The sequence below is a fragment of the Gastrolobium bilobum genome, unplaced genomic scaffold, assembly GCF_033153095.1.
Source record: "Gastrolobium bilobum isolate Gb01-03AN ecotype WA unplaced genomic scaffold, APGP_CSIRO_Gbil_v1 utg609, whole genome shotgun sequence".
Classification (NCBI taxonomy): domain Eukaryota; kingdom Viridiplantae; phylum Streptophyta; class Magnoliopsida; order Fabales; family Fabaceae; genus Gastrolobium; species Gastrolobium bilobum.
The window spans coordinates 284669-308435 of NW_026899102.1; the positions used below are offsets into that span (position 1 = coordinate 284669).

Consider the following 23767-nt stretch of genomic DNA (forward strand, 5'->3'; position numbering starts at 1 on the left):
TACTTTTGTATTTCAAGATTTTTTTTTACAAAGTCAATATATACAAAAGATGTTATTTGCACAATAATCATGAAACAAATATTAGGATTTTCAAAAAACCAAAAATCAATCCAATCTAAACCGAAATAAATTAGATTGGATCGAATTTGAAAAAAATTCAAACCGAATGAACGATTACATAATCAAACTGAAAGAATTGGATCGAATAATTTTTACTTTCAAAATCGATCCAATTCAAATTACGAACACTCCTCCTCTCTTTCGCCTAACACCTTGTTAGACACCCCTGCTGTCTTTCGCCTAACACCTTGTTAGTATGAATCAAACCCGGCTCTGATTCTCTTATTAGCGAATTAGGAGAAACCCAAAATAAGAAAGACTATTATGATCTATCAATGAGTTGAACGATGAGCCTACAATAAGTGATGAGTTTGACTCCACACGATGAGATGTGATTGTTGGCATAACTATATATCCACATGAAAGGGATGCATGCCATCACTAGAAATGTCACGGTCGGAATAACTCAACCAGAAACTATATGTCACTGCCTGAAACTGGTTGGTTGGAAGAGATGTCACGATCCAAGTACTTCATCGTTGAAAGATTGGTACATTGACTAATGTGCCACAGTTCTAAAAAAAAAATATACCAAAATATCACGCTACCACACTTCAAAATCCACTCTGAGCACTTATGGTGTGACACACACCTACTCTGAGCACTTACGATATGCCATGTGTCACATGTATAGAAATGCGCTAACGGGTACAGGATTCATCATTCCTGAAAGTAATTTTATATCACATGTAACAAAATAATAATTCAACTACATAAAAATATATCCTCAATTACCAAATGTCGCACGTATAGGGACACACTATAAGAATGATATATTTTTATCATTAATTATAAAAATTGTATATTCTTTTTGTTTTGTTTTTTTATTTTTAAGATCTTGGTACTGTAAATGGTGAAAGCAAGAATTTGAGATTTTTGTAATTCTTAATGAAAATATATCTAGTAAAAATTCAAACAAAAAAGTACATTAAATGGCCTCCAAGTAGTTTCTTAAGAAATTTGATATTACTTAGAGCATAGCCCTTGAGTTTTAAATTAATAACAATGGGACGGTAACAAAATTATTGGTGGTTATCTGTCAAGCGTTGGCAGTAAAAAAGATAACGGTATAGTGAACGTAGTAAAATGATATTGGAAAAACCATTGTAAAGGTGATAGAAATTAATAATGATGATGGTGGAGATAATTACAATAATAGTACAGAGATGCATAATTTAATAGGATGACAATCGATGAGAGTGGCAATGATGGCATTGGAATAATGTTGTGAAAATCAGATGAGACAACAAGCTTAAATTATTATTATTTTTGGTTCAGGATCATCGATTTTCGTAATAATTCACTTGCGAGAATATAAAATTTATATTACCAATATATATATATATATATATATATATATATATATATATATATATATAATTTAAGAAATGTGAAGTAATTGATTTTTTTTTTTCATAGTTTTTTTGTTTGTTTGAATTCTATAAATGGTTGATTGATTGTTCAATTGAATTGTGATTAATTTTAACCAATTTTTCCCGATCCTTAAGTGGTTTGATAACAAACTTAATTGTTTAATTAGACTAACGGACATATGTTTAATGGGTTTAGTGTGTTTTTTTAAAGGACACATATTGTGTACTTTTAGCAGTTATAAATATTATTCCGGAGAGTATATATTTATAATATTGAAATTATATTTTTTTCACTTTTCACATCAATAATCATCTTCTAAAAGGAATAAATAAAATATAAATTTAATATTATAATTATATATTCTCTGAAATACATAATTATAACTAATAAAAGGACACAGTAGTATTTAAAAGTACAATCATTTTCCCCATGTTTAATTCATGGTAAATCCGGTAAGACTATATAGCTTGGTCTAGTTATAACATTGCATTGGTGAGTGCCGAAGGATTGAAGCAAAAGGTCACAACGATAGTAACAAAACAACAATCAAGACATAATATAGAGATTGTTGTCAATGTATCATACTTAGAACCTGTTTGGATCCTCTTATTTTTAAGTTAGAAGCTACTTATAAGCTAAAGCTAAAAAAGAGAGCTTAAAAAAAGAAGCTAAAAGCTGTTTGGTAATTGCATAAAAAATTCAGCTTAAAAATTACTTAAAAACACATGTTTCAAAAAAATTATTTCTCTCTCTATCTTTATAACTCTTCATTAAAAAAAAAAACACACAATTCAAGAAAAACAGATAAGAGTTTAAAAAAAAGCTCCTTATAGGAGCTTTTAATTTTCAGCTTTTTTCTTCGTTATAAACAAAAGAGCTTTTCATTATAAGAGTTTTTCTCAAAACCTGTTTGGCCTAGCTTATGCTTATAAGTAGCTTCAAAAAGAGAGGATCCAAACAGACACTTAAACCGTTGAGTAAAGACATTTTCTAGGTTAAGACACTTTTGCTTCATTTTCTAGCTTCCAACTCTCACTCGTGCCTCTTCCAAAAGCCATATTTATTGCCTATTTAAGGGGCTAATGAAGAGAAGAACAACATCTCAAGATTAAGGCAAGATTGAGTGAGGTATTGATGTGGGCCTATATTTTATTCTAATTTTCTTAGCAGTTTGAGCTTGGGTCCATGAATAGTTGTTGTTAGAGTTTTCTAATCTATTTATATTTTTCTTGTAAACCGAGTGACTTGTAACGAGTGACGGTGAAGTGAATATAGTACAAACAAGTTGGACATAGCCTATATTGGATGAATCAAGATAAATCGCTATGTCTATTCTCTTTTTTTTTTTTTCGTTTTCAATTTGTGTGATTGTCGATTTTCAACAAATTCTAATAGTCAAAAAATAAAATAAAATCGAATTTACGTGGAAAGAATCTCTAGTCAAAATATCATGGGTCTACTTTCTTAAATGATTTATAATAATAATTATAACACAACGTAATCTGTTATATATAAATTTTTTCATAAATTGTTATTTAATGATAGAATTTTTAGAAGAGTAGTCATTTACATACTCAAATAATTTAGGGATAGGATCCGTTTATAATTTTTTTTTGCAAATTACACTAAGTACGACCGGTCGTACACTGCATGATTAAAGTAGGACCGGTCGTACTTAGGTAGTTTGTAAGAGTTTGTAAACAAAAAAGTTTGTAAATATAGCATGCCCCAATAATTTAAATTAGGAATCTTTGGTGCAGATGTTGGATTTGTTTAGAACTGATGGGAATCACTTTTATCTTGTGCTCGAGTTTTTTTGGTTCTTAAGTGCTAGATCAGTTTTGATGCTTAAAACTCAAAAATATAAAATTCTCATATCCTGTATATATTCCAAAAGAATAATCTTTAATTCTTTATCTTATTGGGTTCATGATTATATTCCCTAATGGCCACTATTTGATGGCTGCAAATCAAATCGAGTATGTTATATCGATGTCTAAATGGACCTCTTCAAAACAATATAAATGCGTGATTCGATTCTCATATGATATGACAATTAAGATTTTTAAAACTCTAGATCATAATCGTGGTATGAATTTGAATGCCTATCGCCCTTTCAAAAATGTGAATATATTCCTGTTAATTGGAAAGCACACTTTGAACTAACTAAATGAAACGTTACGTGGATTCCAAAGGAGATGAGTATGACTAAATGCGTAAGTTTTCGTTTGGAATAATAACAGACAGGAATGTGTAATTTATAGTGATACGTATCTCTTTCAAACAAAACCTTTAAATTGATATGTTTTTATCAAAATAATATAAACAGCATTTAAAGCTTAACAAAATAGCATAAAATACCCCTCCATGGAATTCTCCGAGTGAGTTGATCTGAAGATATGCACATGATTCTGCAAAATGGTTAAGATACGTCTTAGTTTTTCTTGTATCCTATTTAATTTTAAGATGATGACTAAGAGACGGGACATTTACCTTTTTTTAATGTACACTTGTAAGGAAAAAAGTTTCTATTGCTGAATGCATTCATCGATTCAGCCCATAAGAGGAGAAAACAATAAAGAAATGTACTTCTATTTAAAAAGCATTGAATAATAGATTGCATTTTAACATATTCTAGTTAAAGGCACATATGGGAATGAGAAAAAAGTAAGAGGATATGCATATAAAAGGCTCAGGTGGGCTCCACTGGCTTGTCAACTTGTGAGATCAACAACATATCATGTGCAATTGGTATTCTCACCTGAATGTTCCTCCGTTCAGTATTTTCTTGGTCACCAAAATAGGTACGGATTGAATCTATTTTGAAGTAAAAATTTTTTTATCCAATCATTTTGATTTGATTATTTGATTATTTATTTTATTTTATTTTTTAAATTCGATCCAACCGAATCCAATTTTATTCGATTTGAATTTGATCAATTTTCGATCATACAAAAAGCTCAAAATTTTAACCATATAAATCACTAGTTATATCAAAATGAAGTCACACAAAATTACAAACTACTGAAAAATTTAAGTCTTCAAACTACAATAAGTCTTAAAACTCATGAAGAGCTAAAATATAGTAATAGACAATAATACATTGAATCGATTTAGATTGGATCAGTTTTCACCAACTAAAACTAATTCAATTTAATTAGAATATGCCCCTTTTTGGGTTTTTAATTTTTTGGTTTTCGATTAATTCAGTTATCAATTTTTCGATTTGGTTATCGTACTTTGAATCGATTGATAAACATTCCTACACCAAACTAACGCTGATTTTATTTGATAAAAAAAATAACAACTATCAGAGACAAGGAAATAAATTTTTATTAGAAAAATATAAAATACTTTAACATAATCTCATTAAATAATTTAATTTTTTTTGGTTAAACTGATTGTTTACGTGGTATTATAAATTTTATGAGCAAGTGGTTCTTTCAATATTCAATAGCACTCGGGAAGTGTCCCCCATCATGAAAATTCCTTGCACGTACGTCAGATATGATATTTGTTGATGCTCTGATTATCGTCGGTGTCCATTAAATTAAGTCGTTCGTTCTCAAATTGCATGGTTTCGATAAATCGATAAGCAAGAACAAATTCTTAGAATTCCGAACAAGAAACAAAATAAAAAATATACCAATGGGTGTATCGATCGTGGCCTATTATTTTATTTTGCTTGCACATGTGGTGTGTGCTCTAAATTCATCACCTGCAACCACATAAAACTACGTAATCGAAGGTGCTAGAGCTGTGTTGAATCGATATATTATTAATAATTTATGCATGAAATGACGCTCTATATCATGCATTAATTGTTTAATTCTCATTTGAATTAGTGGGAAGAATTTGTGATGATTGTAGGTGTATCTCAAGGTTCTTTACAATTTGATCGACGCTGCAAACCCGATGAAATATTAACTAACAAACTTGATGAAAATAAAATCGTAATATTTATTCATTACCTAATTATTTTTGCCTAAGTTGTGTTGCACATGAATACCGGTATATATATATATGTGTGAGATATAATGATAAAATTTCTTAAAATTATGGTATTAGTACAGAAAGATATATATTGTATAAAAACATAAACGTAAACAAAAAAATTATTAAATTATAAGATAAATCCAAATTTTATAATTTTAACTCTAAATTTATAATAAAATAAATTCACAAAATATATTAAGTAAGCAAAAATATACAGTTGACCAGCTCGTTAAACTGCTTAGTCATATTCGAAGACTTCTTTGGATTCGCAAGCAGTTCACATTTGGAAAGGCATTCCACCTGTGTTCAACAAACCATGACTAAAGAATCGAATAAAATCCTGTTAAATCTTATCATAAAATTCTCTCAAATTAATACCATGACAATGACAGTCCATCCAATCTAAAGCTTGAATGGGAATTGCATAGATATAGATAAGACTAATTAGTGGCGGAACCAGACTTTTTTTTAAAAGAGGCAAAATTATAATTAAATTTTTTCTTTAAATTATAATTATTTATATGACGAAAAAAGAAACAATGCTTACAACTAAAGATTTATATACTTACCCGGATCGGACTGGACATAGTCGGAGCGAAGCTCCGAAAACCAGTGGAGCAATCCAAAAAAAAAAAAAAAAATTTATATAAAATTTGTAGGCGACGAACAATGGACATACGATCCAAAAAATTAGAAATAATACCCAAGATTTATATTAATTTAAAGGACACAAACCTTCGCTAGCACTTCCCAATTGTGTGAGTCTTAATCAGAAACACATGAAATGACCCACCATATATATATATATATTCTTTCTACCTACGATCAGTCCAAGTCTTTTTCACTTTCCACAAATCAAACAAACGCTTTGTTGATATGACATCAAAAAAAGAGTGTGTGGGAATTAATTCAGGCGTGCGCGTACGTAGCTTCGTGTCATTTTCCGACATTCCTTTTTAGTACTCTAAATTCTCTGTTTACTGTTTAACAGCTCCAATGTGAAAGCTAATTATCTCACCACAGTACTTGACTTGATGAGACACAATCTGGCAGTGCCATTATAGAAAGCAACATTGCATGTGAATCAAGACCGAAAGTTGATGAATCAAATTCCCACAACTCTGAAAGCCCATGCCTTTGTATTAGCTAGTAGACAATCAACAATTAAAATATAGCTTATTAATTATTGTTGTTTATTATATATTTTCTGTTTGTTTCTGATAGTAGAATGATATATATCACTTTTTAATCGAAAAGAAAAGATAGCCCATTGTTTCGTAGAGCCATGCGGAAAAGCAAAGTTAATTACTTACATGCTCTAGATTGTCAGTGATTAAATGTATATATAGTAGCGCAGGTAAATTCTAGAGGTTCTTTGTTTGCTTGTATACCCAGGCTGTCATATATGAAGGAGGTATAGAACTCCACTCGCTCCATGAATGCATGAAACACACGTATATAAGTCTATGAAGCTTCCTAAACATTGTCTTAGTCTTAGCTTTGAGAATATAGAAAAGAAAAGGAGAAAAGGACAAATGTATAGATAGATAGTTGTGGGTGTTTTTGTTTTTTTGGTAAACATTCTGGGTTAGTTAATGGTTATGAAAATTATACAATAACTTATAGAAAAAGATTATCTATGTTACTGTGTATGATTACGTGGTTAGGAAATGATCCCGTAACAAATTCATATTCTAATGAATGTGACTCATCTGACCTTGACCTTCGTGGTTGGAATATTAACGTGTTTGAACCCAACAATTGATTCCATATCAACTTATGTGTGATTAGAAAAATATATAACTTGGTCACAGTTAGTGTCTAAAGACTAAAGTGCAGCTCCAGTGAATAATTTAAATTATGTGTAAGTAAAATTCAATTATTATTTATTTGATACGAAAAGAACGATTAAAGAATTCAAGTATGGCAAATTTTTATAAATATATGCTTATATGAAAAATATTAAGCTTTGAATGGTCATGTACTACACTTCCTAAACATGTAGATAGAAATATAGAATATATTGTTGAGATATTCAAGTGTGATGAGTCCCACATTGGTTGCTAATGAGCTAAGTGAAGAGTATATAAGTGAAAGGACCCATAAACCCAATGCCTTAAGGTTTTGGGTTGAGACATGGTGTCGGATCCACTTGCTACGGTTGGTGTAGCCTTAGCTCATTGGTGGTGGTTTCCCGCCACGGGCTTCCCCTGGACCCGCTTGACATTGGAGTTTGAGGGAACGAATTTCCTAACATATATCACTATACATTGTTCTTTTGAGGCACTAGTACGGAAGATTAAAGCTAAAGCAGAGGATCAACCGTATAACCTCTCAGGTGGTGGGGGAGATATGATTCGTAAGGGCACCATTTAGCAGCGTGAGGTTGCAATGTAATGTGTTGATAATAATAGTGTGAATACGGAATAAATATTATGGGTATGCACAGTAAGGTTCTGTTAGGTTTTCTATAAACAACCAAATCAAACTAAACCGGAAAAGTGGTTTGATTTCTCTGAACCGATTTTAAAAAGTGATTCGGTTGTTGAATTGGTTTGGAAAAAATGGTTTGATTGTTAAACTAATTTGAAAAAATATAATGCGGTTGGATTTGGTTCGGTTTGGTTTTTAACCCAAATCAAACCGAATGGTAAAATGATTCAATTCTCATTTTGAAAAAATATTACTTTCTTGAACCAATTCAAAGAAAATAATTTAATTCTTAAACCAATTCGGATCAATTCACAATTCATTTTTGTTTATTTTTATTTTATTTTTTTACACACCCTTATGCCTCCTCAACGGAGTAGTGTGATATTTATAATGGGAAGAATACTCCCCAACATACAGAGGGTTGTGCTAAAAGCCTCACTATTGAGAGGCACTTGTACAAGGAAAGATGATGGGTAATCTATTGAAATGTGGACCTTTATCTTTAGTTGGAGTGAAATAATTGGACCCCAACATAGGGATAATTTGCTATTTTAGACGAGAAAAAAATCAAAGCACACACCTCTAATATTTACATCATTGGTGCTTATATACACTGGGGATCTTGGAATGAAATGTAGGCTTACACAAATTTTACCACAATCGAGGCATTTAAATAAGCAGTAAGCAAGGGATATTGGGTGGGTCATATAATGTTGCTGAGGGAGGGTGTTGAGTTGGATCATCATCATTTATGCTGTAGACATTTTCCGAAATCTCTCATTGCATGTCTTGTACTTGATCACGAGTTGAGACATGTTAATTGACCCCTTTATTATTTTCTGCCAGTGCCGGTGATACTTTTTCTTGCCCACACGTTCGATTATCACCCTTTAAAGGCATGCCTTTGCTTTCTTGTTTTTCTTGGAAGTATGATAATGCTGTTGCTTTTGCCTTGATCGAGAATAAAACATTGCAAAATGAGTGTTAAAAAGAGATTAATAGAACATTATATTTATACGAGTGAGGTTATTTATGTTTATAATTTTTTTTTAAAAAACTCTTACAATCTCAACTATGTTCTTCGGGATAACTCTCTCAAGTATTTGTATTCCCTCAAGTACATAGTTGAGGTTGTAAGAGTTGTAAATAAAAAAAATTATAAACGTAACCCTTCACTATATATATATATATATATATATATATATATATATATATATATATATATATGCGATATGATCTTTTGAAATCGGTATCAAACTTTGAAATTTGATACCAAATCCTAACCGTTGATTTTCGCCAATCAACGGTATTATTTATTGAAAATTAATAATTAATTAATAAGTTTGATTAATAATAAATTATAACCGTTGTTTGATTCCCAATAAATGATAACCGTTGATTGGCGAAAATCAACGGTTATATATATATATAAATCCTATCTGTTAATTTCAATCAATAAACGGTTATCATTTATTGAGAATTAATAGTAATTAATAAATTTGATTCCCAATAAATGATAACCATTGATTTTCGCATTTGGTGTCAAATTTTAAAGTTTGACACCGATGTTAAAGGATCCTGTCCCTGTTGGTGTCAAATTTTTTAGTTTGACACTAAATCATTACCCTTGATTTCTGTCAATCTGACGATTATAATTTATTGGGTCAAACTTATTAATTAATTAGTAATTCCCAATAAATTATATCTGTCGAATGACGAAAATTAACGGTTAGTATTTGGTGTCAAACTTCTAAGTTTGACACTGATATCAAATGATCATATCCCTATATATATATATATATATATATATATATATATATATATATATATATATATATATATAGGTAGGATCTTTTGACACCGATGTCAAATTTGAAATTTGACACCATATATATATATATATATATATATATATATATATGAGGTAAGATCCTTTGACACTGATGTCAAATCTAAAGTTTGACACCTCATTTGAGAGTTGTTAGATCGGAAAAGATCAACGACTCTGATTTGTAAGCATGTGATACCATTGATCTTTTTTTATCTAACGGTTCTCAGATGAGGTGTCAAATTTTAAATTTGACACTGATGTCAAAGGATCCTACCTCTCTCTCTCTCTCTCTCTATATATATATATATATAGGAATATGATCCGTTTACAAACTTTTTTTGCAATTACACTAATGTAGGATTGGTCGTACACTGTGTGATTAATGTAGGACCGATCCTACATAGTGTAGTTTGTAAACAAAAAAGTTTGTAAATATAACATGTCCTCTATATATATATATATATATATATATATATATATATATATATATATATATATATCCCTCATTTTGAATTTAATTGAATTTTAAGGTTGTTTAGCAGGAATATTGTCATTCTTCTTAAGATGTCAGGGAGATATTAAAGTTTTACGCATCACATATGATGTTGACAAATCAATATGAGCATTAATTCAAACATTGCACATAACCTATTTATAGATATTGTGTGTAGCTATATGCAAGTGATAGATGCCAAACATCTCCACGGTTAACATTAAACCAACGAATAGAATTTATGAAAGTAAATTTCATAAAAAAATATTAAACTATTTATAACTACGTATACAATATCAACTAAAGTCTTTATTAAAGAGTATGATGTCATACAATTCGATAATTGCCCAGATTCTTTTTATTTTTATCCCAGAACTATAAAGCATCTTTATACGAAGATTTACACAAATCAATTTAGCAAAACAACTAGGCAAAAACAGATCATCACTTCATTGATCTACCATAAAACATGTAGATTACGTATCAATGTTGTCTTTCAGTTAATTGTAAAAGGACTGGATGACAATAACTTATAAAGATTCATGTTTATGTTGTTGGATAAGGAGGAAAGCCCATGGTGGGGGAGAATTACAATAAGTGATAATCTATAACAATAAATGTGTTCGGACACCTCATGTCAATTAAAAATCTTAAGACATTAAATTTATGATTCCTTTCACTTATATATTTCATGCTAGCTCATTCTTTTATGAATTTATTAATTAAAAATGGGCAACTCTTGGTTCTACAGCCATGGGTCCAGGGCCAAACCCAAACCACCATCTACAAAACTTGACCCACCAATTACACTTGGCTAACACATGTCAATCAATCACCAGCTTTAATACCATTATTGTAGTGCGGTCAGGGAAATAATGAGCTATATAGCACCGATACTGACACGGGACACGATATGACACGACACTCTGATACATTAATTCTAAAAAATGTTAGATTTCGACACGTTAGGACACATTTTGATATTAAATAATATTTTTAGTTTATGTAGTGTATATTTTATTTAATATTCAATAATCTAACAAAAATTGAAACTACACTTATAATATTCATCAATTTTGCAAAGAAACATATAATATCTCAAATATTTATATTAAACTCAATAAAATGATAATCGTAATCCAATGAATCTAATAGTTGGAACTAAAAACTCAACACAATGTAACCTTTGAACTTTTTTTGAATTTCTATAACGCGTGTTGGAGTGTCGGGGAGTTTCGAAGTGTTAGAGAGGGTCGGGAAGTGTCGCACAAGACACGTCAGGATTTTTTGAAGTGTCAATGCTTCATAGATAATGAGCTAGATGTGGCATATATAATTAATTGAAAGGATTCATAAATTTAATGCCTTAAAATTTTGATTTGAGATGTGAACTGTAATCAACTTATTATCGCCTTATTGCTTTAATCCATTGATATGTGGATGGATGTCTCCCTTATTTTGAACTCCCCGGACAACTGCGTAACACATATAATTACTAAAGGGAAAAAGAAAGAAAGAAATAATATGAAAATGATATATAGGCATTTTATTATAATGTCGTATTTCCAAAAATATAATCAAGGGCTGCCCCAGTTCATGCACCCACGAGCGATGGCTGTGTTGTGTTGTGCCATTTTTTCTCCCTCTTGCTGGCTGCTGCCAAATCTATATATTAGCGTATCCATCATAATGAGGTCATCGGTCAATTTTGTCTTTGCATTTTAATTAGTTATGCAATTTTATTTTGTTCTTGTTGTATGATCACTTTCAGTTTCTTTTGATATAAGTTTCTTATGGACACCAAATAATAAAACCAAAAAGCCAGCTTAATTAAGCATGCTCCTGTGTATGCATCAATCTCATGCAATGAACAATATCAAGGATGATGACATCTTATTTTTCTATTTGATAGGTTGATTATCAAACATTTACTTACCGAATTCTTATCCGGATGGTATCATCAAATATAAATAACAATATTATTAAGCTCAAACCGGTCATCGACTTGGTTGGGATAGCGGGTCAATGAATCACTGGTTGAACTGTTTAAATTAAATTTATGTAAAGATATATAATAAATATATAAATGGAAGTAATATGACAACCCAAATAGTTTGGCTTGGTGGTTAGCATTTCACTCTCCTTCCCTTAGGTGTCAAATTCAAATCCCCATAGTAAAATTGTGGTGAAATATTTTTCCACAATTTTAAAAAATCGGTTCAACCAGAACATCAGTACCGGGTTAACACCGATTGAACCTGAGTTTTGATTGTTTCACTAGTTCTTGATTAGGTTGTATTCATCACCAGTTAGTTGGCTGAACTGTATCGATTAGTGGTCCGATTTACTATTCAACCGGTCCGAACCGGCAGAGTTGAACCGGTTTTAGTAACACTGATAAATAATATTTTGCATATTTTAGCTAGATATCTTTATTTTAACTCTTTTAGTTATTATTCTTTTAGGATCTAAGGACGTAGCATATATGTAAAAAAAAAGTGTAGAGTAGGATTTTTGACGTTTTTTTTTGTCACATGATATAAAGTTATTTTCGACAATCCTAAAATGATATTATTTTGGGGTTAAAGATTGAAAATAAAGGATAATTTATTTAACTTTATAATATAAAGAGGAATGTAATTTTTTTAAAATATCCTTTATTTTTAATCCTAAACCCCAAAATACTTATAGAAGATAACTTTTTCTACTGTCATGCATATAGAGAAACATTTTTTCATATATAATTTGATTTTGATATCCCAATTTATGTGTTAAACAATTAAGGTTTTATGAATGATAATCTTTTGAGTTAGAGATTGATGCCAACGCCAGTAATGGACAATGAAAATGCTACGTACATTCCATATGGGATATCGAGAATGCATCGTAGTAATGTAATATAAAATAATATTTTACGTATTAAAAGCGCATCTATGTCTACGCGATTAGATTTTTTAATTTCTGTTTAAATAGCATAATTATTAGGTGCATGATTTTGTCGAGTTAAAAGTATAATCAATTGAGAAGAGAGGATAATTGATTTTGGTATCATGATGTCTAAAGCTTAGCTTTATGTCTATCCTTTATAGGATGTTTAATAATGAGAGACTAGCTTGATCGTTTCATCATAGATTCTTTAACTTGTCCGTGCTTCCCTAGAAGAAAAAAGACATGAAAGTGTTTACCAAAAAAAAAGAAAGAAAAAAAGACAAGAAAGTTACAAATCTCTTATAGGGAAAAAAAATGTAAAAAAGTTACAAAGAAAACCCAAATAAAAAAGAAAGAAAGAGAGAAGCGCGTGCAAGAGAAAAGATGGTAGCCACCTGTGGATGTGAGGTTGGGTTAGTTTCTGAAAAAACCAAGAGAGGGTGAACAGCCACCCAAGTAGGGTCCCATTTCCTACCAAAAACGAAGATGACTCAAACCCTTAACGAAGAACATGGTCACATTCTCAAGTGACAAAAGATGGTAGGGGTCCATCAGTATGTGTACACATGCATTCTCCACAAGTTTCTGCAGTGTCTTTTAAAACTTTGAGATTAAACTTCGTTTCCCATTATTTTTTTGCTCTCTCTTTCCTTTTCCCGAGATTAAAGTTTCCCACCCAACTTAGTTTATTTCTATATTTAAATCTATATTCTTCAAGTGGCACTATTCATATGGCGAAAGCATCCTCCTCTCTTTTGTTTTAAAAACATCAATGGTTTCTTCAAAATTCAGATTAATTATTTTAGGCTCGAACTTACCATCATATCCACTAAAACTCACATCATTTTCAGCTCAAATAAAAGTAGCATTTTTATTCCTCGAATACTTCGTTAACGAGACGAAAGAAGTTTCATTTACTTGGGAAAAGTGGAAATATGATATCTTAATAATAAATTTTCAACTTCACGATTGTAAGCTAGTGATTTTAACTCAATATGTTGGCTGCAAACAGCATACACGTGTTAAATTGTTAAAAATTTCAATCACCAATTAATTTTTACCCCATGTCATTGTGGGCGAGTCCGTGAACTTTGAGAAGTAGTAATTCCAGAGTGTAATTATATCGGTTGATATCATATGAATTTTTTTTAATATAATATTGCTTGATCATGGTGGATCAAGAATTCTCTCATATATGAGGGCTAGCTGTGTAATGGAGGAAATAATCGCACGTGGTGGTGAGTTGAATGATGTGTAAACTAAAATTGATTGAGGGGCTGGGATATTTAGAATTTGAATTATGAGGTATCAAATTGATAAAATTAATGTGTATTAGAAACAATTATTGATAGGGAAGAAATTCTTAAATGTTCTTAGAGTAAGAGTAAGCTATTATTATGTATTATTAATTTAATGTATGTCACATCATATTGTTAAAATAATAGACATTAAATGACATAAGTTAAAAAAAAATTCTTCTTCCAGGAATACATATACAAAGGTACCTACAAACCTCTTGTATATATTTTATAAGAAGGATTATATTGATAATTTTTTTTTTATAAATTTACAAACTATAATATTATGTCTTACCGGTAAGACTTCACTCTAAAGTGTATTACCAGTAAAATATAGTGTAATTTAAAAATAAAAAATTTGTAAATATAATCTTCCTCATATTTTTTAAGATTAAACTCAATCTATTAATTCTAGAGGAGGACCTAAAAATTCTCTCTCAACAATAAATATATATCTTAAGACTAAAACGAATTGATTATTTTTATACGATTTACTAAATTAGTTTACTAATCTATAATTTGTTTTTATTTTTTTTTATAACAATCCATAATTTTATTTTATTTTGGTATTACATATAACAATCTGTAGATAATAAGACAACATGTATCAGCATAACTTTTCTTAATGGATTAATATTTCTCATCTCATGGGAAATAAAATTATTTCATACACACATGGAAAAGTATAAAGAGTTCATTTGAGATCATGTGAATAGAAATAGAGAGAAAAAGAAAATATAACTACTACTTTTACACGTGTGTAGGAGTACAACATGATAAAAATTAATCCTTAAATAAATTTCTTCAATTCTTAGCCGCTCCTTGAAGTTGAAGGGCCTATAAATTCATCAAGTTGCACCTCCTAGAACCGCACTCTTCATAGCATATACTCATATAGCTGATTAAAGTGAAAGAGAAAAGAAAGAAGCAAATGGCAAACTTTCCAGTAGTTGACATGGGGAAGCTTAACAACGAAGAGAGAGGAGCAACCATGGAGATGATTAAAGATGCCTGTGAGAACTGGGGTTTCTTTGAGGTACTTTATATCCTTTATACTGAAAAGGCTTTGCCAACATTATTTCTTTTTTGTGGGTTTTAATTCCTTTTTTTTTTCTTTGTCAAGTTGGTGAACCATGGGATATCCATTGAGTTGATGGACACAGTGGAGAGGCTCACAAAAGAGGACTACAAGAAGCGTAGGGAGCAAAGGTTCAAAGAAATGGTGGCCAGCAAAGGTCTTGATTCTGTTGAGTCAGAAGTCGACGAGTTAGATTGGGAAAGCACCTTCTTTTTGCGCCATCGTCCAGTCTCTAACACTTCGGAGATCCCTGATCTTGATGAAGATTACAGGTAATACTTACTATTTGTTAAACCATATATATATATATCTTTGGGCATCTATTTGTGCTTATTTTTGGTACAATATTTTGTGTCCTTTTTTTTTTTTTTTTTTCCTTGGGGCATTTTAATTTCAGGAAGGCAATGAAGGAATTTGCACAGGAATTGGAGAAACTGGCAGAGCTACTTCTTGACTTGCTGTGTGAGAATCTGGGGCTGGAGAAAGGGTACATGAAGAAGGTCTTTTATGGATCAAAGGGCCCAAATTTTGGCACCAAAGTTAGCAACTACCCTCCTTGTACCAAGCCTGAACTCATCAAGGGCCTCAGAGCCCATACAGATGCTGGTGGTATCATCCTACTCTTCCAAGATGACAAGGTCAGTGGACTGCAGCTCCTCAAGGATGACCAGTGGATTGATGTCCCACCAATGCCTCACTCCATTGTCATCAACCTTGGTGACCAACTTGAGGTATATATAATGTTAATTTCTTACTTCGAGATATTAATATTAAATTATTAAGGTAATCATCATTTACGAGCTTAAATTATTGAGTTAAATTTGTTGCCTTATAGGATACAGTGATCATGAGTTTGAATCTCACCGTCTCATTTTTTAATTTAAAAAAATGTTAAAATCAACATAATGTAAACAAAAAAGAATGGAATTGTGCATCATACACGCTTAAGTCCAAAGACTCTTGCATGGGATATTAATATAAAACTATTAAGGTGATTATCACTCATGAGCAAGCTTTTAGTCCTTGTGGACAAAATAGGTTCCATGACACCCAATAGCATAGTCTTAGCAATGAATGCATTTATTAACTTGATTCTAAAATTTAACATTTTAGTGCTTTTCTGGTCATAACAGGTCATAACCAATGGCAAGTACAAGAGCGTCATGCACAGAGTACTTGCTCAAACAGATGGTAATAGAATGTCTCTAGCCTCATTCTACAACCCAGGCAATGATGCTGTCATCTCTCCAGCACCAGCCTTGGTGAAGGAAGATGAGACAAATCAAGTCTACCCAAAATTTGTTTTTGATGATTACATGAAGCTCTATGCTGGTCTCAAGTTCCAGGCCAAAGAGCCAAGATTTGAAGCCATGAAGGCCATTTCCAACGTTAATTTGGGCCCCATAGCAACTGTCTGAGCCTGAGCTTATGGAAGCATTTGATCCATTATGTGTGTTTCTGTTAATGTGATAAGGCTACTAAGCTTACCCATTAGTGTTTGGTATGGTATGGAAGCTTAAGCATGTGTAGTATAAACCTTATAGTTCAAAATAAAGTATTAGCTCGATTATATATATTGTGTGTGTGATCAATTATGTTGTCTGGTGTTTATGTAAGTGCGATGTACTGAGTTCTGTTTATAAAGTATCCTCATCTTGCCTATTTCACAAGAAATTGTCTCTCATAATTGTTCTTTGGCTTATTATGCTTTGTAATAATATCCTGTGATGCATTTAAAAATACATACATATATATATATATATATATATATATATATATATATATATATATAATGTAGGATCATTTGACACCAGTGTCAAATTTGAAATTTGACACCTCAACTGAGAGTCATTAGATTAAAAAAAATCAACGACTCTGATTTGTAAGCATGTGACACCATTGATCTTTTTTTATCTAACGGTTCTCAGATGAGGTGTCAAATTTTAAATTTGACACTGGTGTCAAAAGATGTTAAATATATATAGAGAACGGGGGGGGAGCGACCCTATTATTATATCTTGTTCCAGTCTCTGATTGAGTAGCATATCCAATAAATAAGTTGTCCCTTAATAACTTCAATTACGTCAACACGTGTATTTCAATTGGCATATATTGGTCTTAATCATGATGCTGTTAAAGGCTTAATTACTCACTAGATCTCATCTAGTCTCTCTCCCTTACTTAAGTGCTTGCACCTTCTTTAAATAATATATAAAAAAAAAACTTCATGTTATGCAATCCGTGACATTCCAATCTATGATACCAGTTTACTTTTTAGAGGGGGAGATTGGTGATTCTATTTGAGGAAACGAAAGGCACCTTATACTGACATATTAAATCTATTGAACAGCAACCAAACTAGAATATTAATATTAACAATCTAAAGGTAAGAAAGCAGGTTCCTTGGATTTAAAAACCAACACTAATAAGTGGCTATCAGCAGCATCATGAAATTAAAGAATTGAAAAAAAAAAATATAAAAAAATAGGACACTATAGTTGATAAGAGAACAAACTAATGGATTCTGGTTTTATTTTTGGCTCTGATTTATAAAAAAGTGTATGGGGAACTTCAACTAGTCATAATGCTAAATTGGGACCACAAGGACCACTTCACCAAAGCTGCTTTCCTTCAGGCACCCAAAAATCACTTCGAATATAGTTGATTTTTCACATTGAAGAATAGCATGCAAGTTTACCCCAAAGGGGTAAAAAAAAGAAAGCCAAGTTAATAATCATGAACATGTTATAATAAAGGAAAAGAATGCAATCAACAGCGTGACTAGGATAAGTGTTGAATGGATAGGCTGATGTCTATCAACAACACATATTTTCCTTCTATTACTTTATTGCTGGTAAAATGGAATACGTTTGTGTTCTATAAGATTAATATGCATTCACATTGCATGCTCCGAAGAAATTGAAGCTTTATATTTATATGCAAATAATGTCCAAATAGGAAACAAACCTATCAGGCACTGAAAATAATTTTTGGTGTACGAGGAAAAATGAAATATAAAATAATTAATTTAGTCTCACCTAATGTCTTAAGGTTTTGGGTTGAAGTAGCGCTTATCATGATATCAAAGTTTTACCACGAGGTCACGAGTTCGATCCTCACCGCTCCCACTTTAAGATGAAATTAAGAAAAACACAAGGCAGACCAAAAAAATAGGTTTGTGCAGTACAAGACAGACCAATAATGAACTTGTGTCATATCCACGCTTCAAGCCCAAAAGGCTTTTACGTGAGGGGATGTGTTAGAGAAATATAAAATAATTAATTTAGTTTTCCTCAATGCTTTAAAATTTTGGATTGAAGTTACGCTTATCATGCATAGATTTTATTAATGTTTTTAAAATTGAACTATTGACAAGAAACTGATAACACTTTCAGTTTATACTCAACTATTTAAATTGAGTAGTCAAACTGGATAGCGTCGAACAGGTAATATACATACATCAATACTATATATACAAAACACTCATGGAATGTTAAAAAAAAATGGTTTCTTTAAAATAATAATTAATTGTTGTTTGGTGTCTTTTAACAATTAATGAGTTCCACATAACTTTTAATTATGATCATAGAAAATATTAACATTTGTAAGTTCCAGCAGAGGATAGCAAGGCCCCATAAATTATTAGATAACACTATATTTTCACTATAACTTTTAAAAATAAAATAAAAAATAGATGAGTTCATATTAGCCTCTGAAGGATTTATAATGAAAAAGATGTGTAAATATCATTATTCAAACATGAGTTTCCAAAGGGTCGGCAACAAACAAATCTTTTCAAGAAATACGCTTTCCTCAGCAAATTGCAACACACCCAAAATAGGGGAAAAAGAATGACAGATCTTTGGTGTTTAAAATTGATTATTGGAAAATCATATTGTGAAAATAATGTTCATTAATATTCTCCTTCAGATTAACAAGAACACAAGAAAAAATAAAGGATAAACAATCGCAGAACTATATAGTTTAGGAACCCAAAATTTTCAATTTCCATTTAAAAAGCATGCAGAAATTCCCTTTTGAGCTCAGAATCAGAAGGACATTCTTTCTCCAAAGGCTTCATTGGATATACCACTGAACAGACATAGATGATATTTCAAAGCCACATATCATTCATCTCAAATTCTACTAGCCTCATTGATCTCATTTCACCAGTGCAATTCGGTTGTATGTTCTAGATCCTTTTACTTCTCCTTTCCTTGCATCTTCATTGGAGCAATGATTCTTTATAACCATTGAAATATCGATCTCAGAAGCTCCTGCAAGCTTAAAACGCTCAATAGCAGCATCCAGAATTTTCTTCCAATCACCCATTCCTAATTTGCACTCAACTTGTTGGGACCGTTCAAATAGCATATTACCCCAGAAAAGGTGAATCTGCGATCTCATGACAGTTGCTTGCTCTGCAGCTTCTTCTGCAGATATATCACCTTCAGTGGCACCTCTCTTTATTTTTCTTCTTCTCAATAGTTCTTCTTTCTTGCTTGTATTCGGGTCCTTTAGCTCATTTGCTCTCAGTTCTTCCTGCTTCTCCCACATATCAGTTGCAGCTCTCATCTTCTCCTCTGCACTGTTAAAAAGTTGAAGTGTCTCTGTAGAATCCAAGCCTGATAAATCTACCTTCTTAGCAAGTGTGAAAGACCAATGAAGCTTAGCCATTTCAAATTGTTGCTGCCCCAAAGCAAACAATCCATCATAAAAGTCTGGTTTAATCAAGAGTGCTTGTTCGTACTTATATCTTGCCAAAGAGAATTTTTCCTTGACCCAGTCATATGCAACTTGAAGCCGTTCTGCCACTACTGATTCATCTAAGGGGATACGTTTCCCAGCAGCAGACATGTGTACATTTCCCCAGTTGAAGAATTCCAAAGCAGCCACCTCCTGGAACTTTAAAGCAGCTTTGTCAAAGAGATCCTGAGCTTCCTCACTAGGTACCGTTTCCTCAAGTGCCTCTGAACAAATCTCCATCCCAAGCTCATGCAAGTCAACATGAGCATCTGGATCAATACCAACATGTGACCGGAAAAGCTCAGCAAATTCAAACAACCAACCATCCATCTCCACTTCTGTAGCAACTGGTTTTTCCTTTGGACCATCTTTCTCTATCTTATCAACCTTGGTATCAGGAGCTTTAGAAACGGATTCACCTCCATCTCCCTCCATCACTTCACTCTCAATGGGGTTTTCTTCCTCTTCTTCCAATAAAGGTGGCTCCAGCTCAGGACTAACTTTAACAATCCGAGTTCATGAGTAGAGGTTATAGTCACCAAACCACCATCATTATCCTTATATTGATCAGAACTGACTTAGATGATGGAAAAGTTTTGCTCACATAATCTCTCAGTGCTCTAAAACTGCAATTCACTGTCATTTGTGCAAGCCTAATGTCATGATCATAAACAAGTTTCAATGGTCTCCCCTGGTGATTTTCTTTTCTTGGGTTAGCCAAGCCATTTGAATTTGAGGGCTTCAATTGGTACTTAGTCTCAGGACCATTTTCAATGGGTTGGGACTTGTCCTGCTTCTTTGGTCCCAACACTGTCCTCAATCTCTGAGCAATCTCCAAAGCATCAGGGGTAGGGTCAGTTCCCAACGACACTTTAACATCTTGCACTGCCATTTCATGCTTGCCTATAGCCTCAAACGCACTAGCCCTCCGAACAAGTGCCCTCACAAATTGTGGTTGCACCTGAAGCGCCATGGTGCACTCAGCAATCACAAGTTCATAATCAATGGGCTTCATCTGCATCAAACACGCTGCTCTATTGCTATGAAACACAGCCCTATCAGGGTTGGTCTTGGGAATTAGCACAAGACCTTTCTCATACAGTTCAAGAGCACCAACATAGTCCTCATTCTGAAATCTCTTATTCCCTTCTTCTTTCAGCTCATGGGCACTCTTCAAAAACTTTGAAGAATCCAATTCCACACCACCATTACCCGTTGGGGCTGAATTATCAACAATTGAACCAACACCCTTTTTTCTTCTACCGATGGAATTCCCCATATATTTCAGTTTTAAATCTCTCTCTTTTGATCGCTCAGACACAAACACAACCTCGATTTATGTACGCAGAAATGCTTATTACCTAAATGAAAACCAGTATTGGTAATGTTCCCAGGTGGGTGAGAGGTACTTACGAGTGAGGTGCTGAAAGCTGAATTCTTTTCTCCAAAAAAGCAAAGAATCTTTCTGGCCCAGTGGAGAAGGCGAACTCTAAAGGAAGAACAAGTGGGGTTAAGCTAGGTTGAGCAGTGATGTTGGGTTTTGAGAACTGGGCTATTCAAGTTTGAAACCCTAGATAATATTTTTCAGTGCGTTCTGTTAGTTTACCTTTATTCTAGCAAACAAACTGAGTAAGTAAAAGATATGATCCATACTTTTTCAGCATCTCCGTAACATTCAAAAAATTCCAACAAGGATTGCTTCAGACTTTTGGGTCCTTCGACTTTGGAAGAGTCATCAAAAAACTCGGAACAGTGAGTAAAGTATTAGTCAAATTTTTTATTCACGAATAATAATTTTTATCATAATGTCACGCGATGTAATTCAATATGATTAGTAGTAACGAATTACGTTCGTCAATGATTTCGTTATATATGGTCATATTGCGTACCAAATTCGTTATCACTAATAACGAATTATGTCTAGTCAACTTTTTTTTATGAAAATATGTCACGTGTCACAAAATCATTGATAGACATAATTCGCTATCAGTCATAACGAATTAGGTTGGATGATAATGTGGTAAAAAATATTGTTAATGTGATATTTGATAAAAAAAATTTGCAAAAAAATGGCACTTTGATCGATGTTCACAAATTACTTTATTCATATTTATGACTTAATTTTTTCGGATTTAGTTTAATTGTTTCTGATGTTTACGAAGATGATTAGATCATATAGATACATACAAATAATATTTTTCTTTTTAAATGACATAATTTATATTATTTTAGTCTCACAAAGAGGTGAGACCCACACTTTTTTTTTTGTCAACTATTTCTTTTTCTTTATTTATTTTTTTTCTTTTTTAAAATGAAACAACTTTACATTTTTTAAAATGACGAACACTTTTTTCATAAATATTTTATATATTCACCATGGCAAAGTGGGGCCGTGCCTTTGTCCTCCTGGACCGTACGATCTATGGGACATTCAACACCCAGTGATCCTGAGTCCTGACATTTCATTTCTTTATGTATATTGTTTAGACTCTTGTAAATGAATATCATTTTAAAGCACACCATTTGAATTTTTGTTATATATTTATTACGAAAAATTATAGTATCTAATATCTATTTAATTTTTTTAATTTTTAATTTTTTTATTGTTATATTAAATTTAAATCAACGGTCTCAAATATAATACTTTTATTATTATTTTGCTTCTTTCTCCCTTAGTTTCAAGATAGAATAAATAGCCAATATAACCATTCCCTATTTATTAACCTTTTTCTCTCTATAAGATTAAGAAAAAAATATAAAAAATAAATAAATATACATTAAAATAAAATTATTTATAGGGGCAGAATATGTTTACCATAAATTTTTTTTATCACTTTTATAATCAATCTAATCACCGTCGATTTTTGTCTATCTTACGGTTATAATTTATTAGAAATTAATAATTAATTAATAAATGCGACCCAATAATTTTCAATAAATTATAACCGTTAGATTGACGAAAATCAATGGTGATTAGATTGGTTGTAAATTTTTTTAGTGGTAAGTATATTCTTTCCCTTATTTATATACTTTAAAACGAGAAACATTTTTCTCTTTCAACAATCATAATCAATTCAAAAAAATACTTATTCAAGGTATGGTTTTTTTCACCCTTATAATTTATCTTTTTAGTATTGGTTATTGAACTCATTTATATTTAAAGATTATAATTTATTAATTATGTGAATTATTGGATTGAAAACAAGATTTATATATAAGTTATTTGACCTTATTTATATACATGAAAATTCTTAATCATTTTCACACCTTATGTATTTGAGGAAATAAAAGCAAGAAGAGAAGAAGATGATGTGTCAACCGAGCTATAAAAGTTGGTATGAGGAAGATCAAAATTCTATGACGGTCAATGTAAGGGAAAAGATGGTGGCTTAGCGTGGTGTGTGGGCACTTGTTGAGTGCTCAAATGATGATGAGAGAGTGCAATGCGTCAATGACCAAAGCGTCTTGTA

At 31.7% G+C, this 23767-nt stretch overlaps 1 protein-coding gene and 1 pseudogene across 2 annotated transcripts; one reads left to right on the forward strand and one right to left on the reverse strand.

The window, feature by feature from the left end:
* Positions 1-13524: 13524 nt before the first annotated feature.
* Positions 13525-17210, forward strand: LOC133287262 (1-aminocyclopropane-1-carboxylate oxidase-like). Of its 2 annotated transcripts, XM_061484832.1 has the most exons (5): positions 13525-13545; positions 15399-15509; positions 15597-15823; positions 15949-16282; positions 16685-17210. In XM_061484832.1, the coding sequence occupies exons 2-5, from the start codon at positions 15405-15407 to the stop codon at positions 16967-16969; spliced, it is 951 nt and encodes a 316-aa protein (XP_061340816.1). In that variant the 5' UTR covers positions 13525-13545; positions 15399-15404; the 3' UTR covers positions 16970-17210. The 2 variants fall into 2 exon arrangements, with proteins under 2 accessions (XP_061340816.1, XP_061340815.1); XM_061484831.1 differs by lacking the exon at positions 13525-13545 and having other exon boundaries at positions 15359-15509.
* Positions 17211-19631: 2421 nt separating this feature from the next.
* LOC133287272 (protein CLMP1-like) lies at positions 19632-21853 on the reverse strand (annotated as a pseudogene).
* Positions 21854-23767: the final 1914 nt, after the last annotated feature.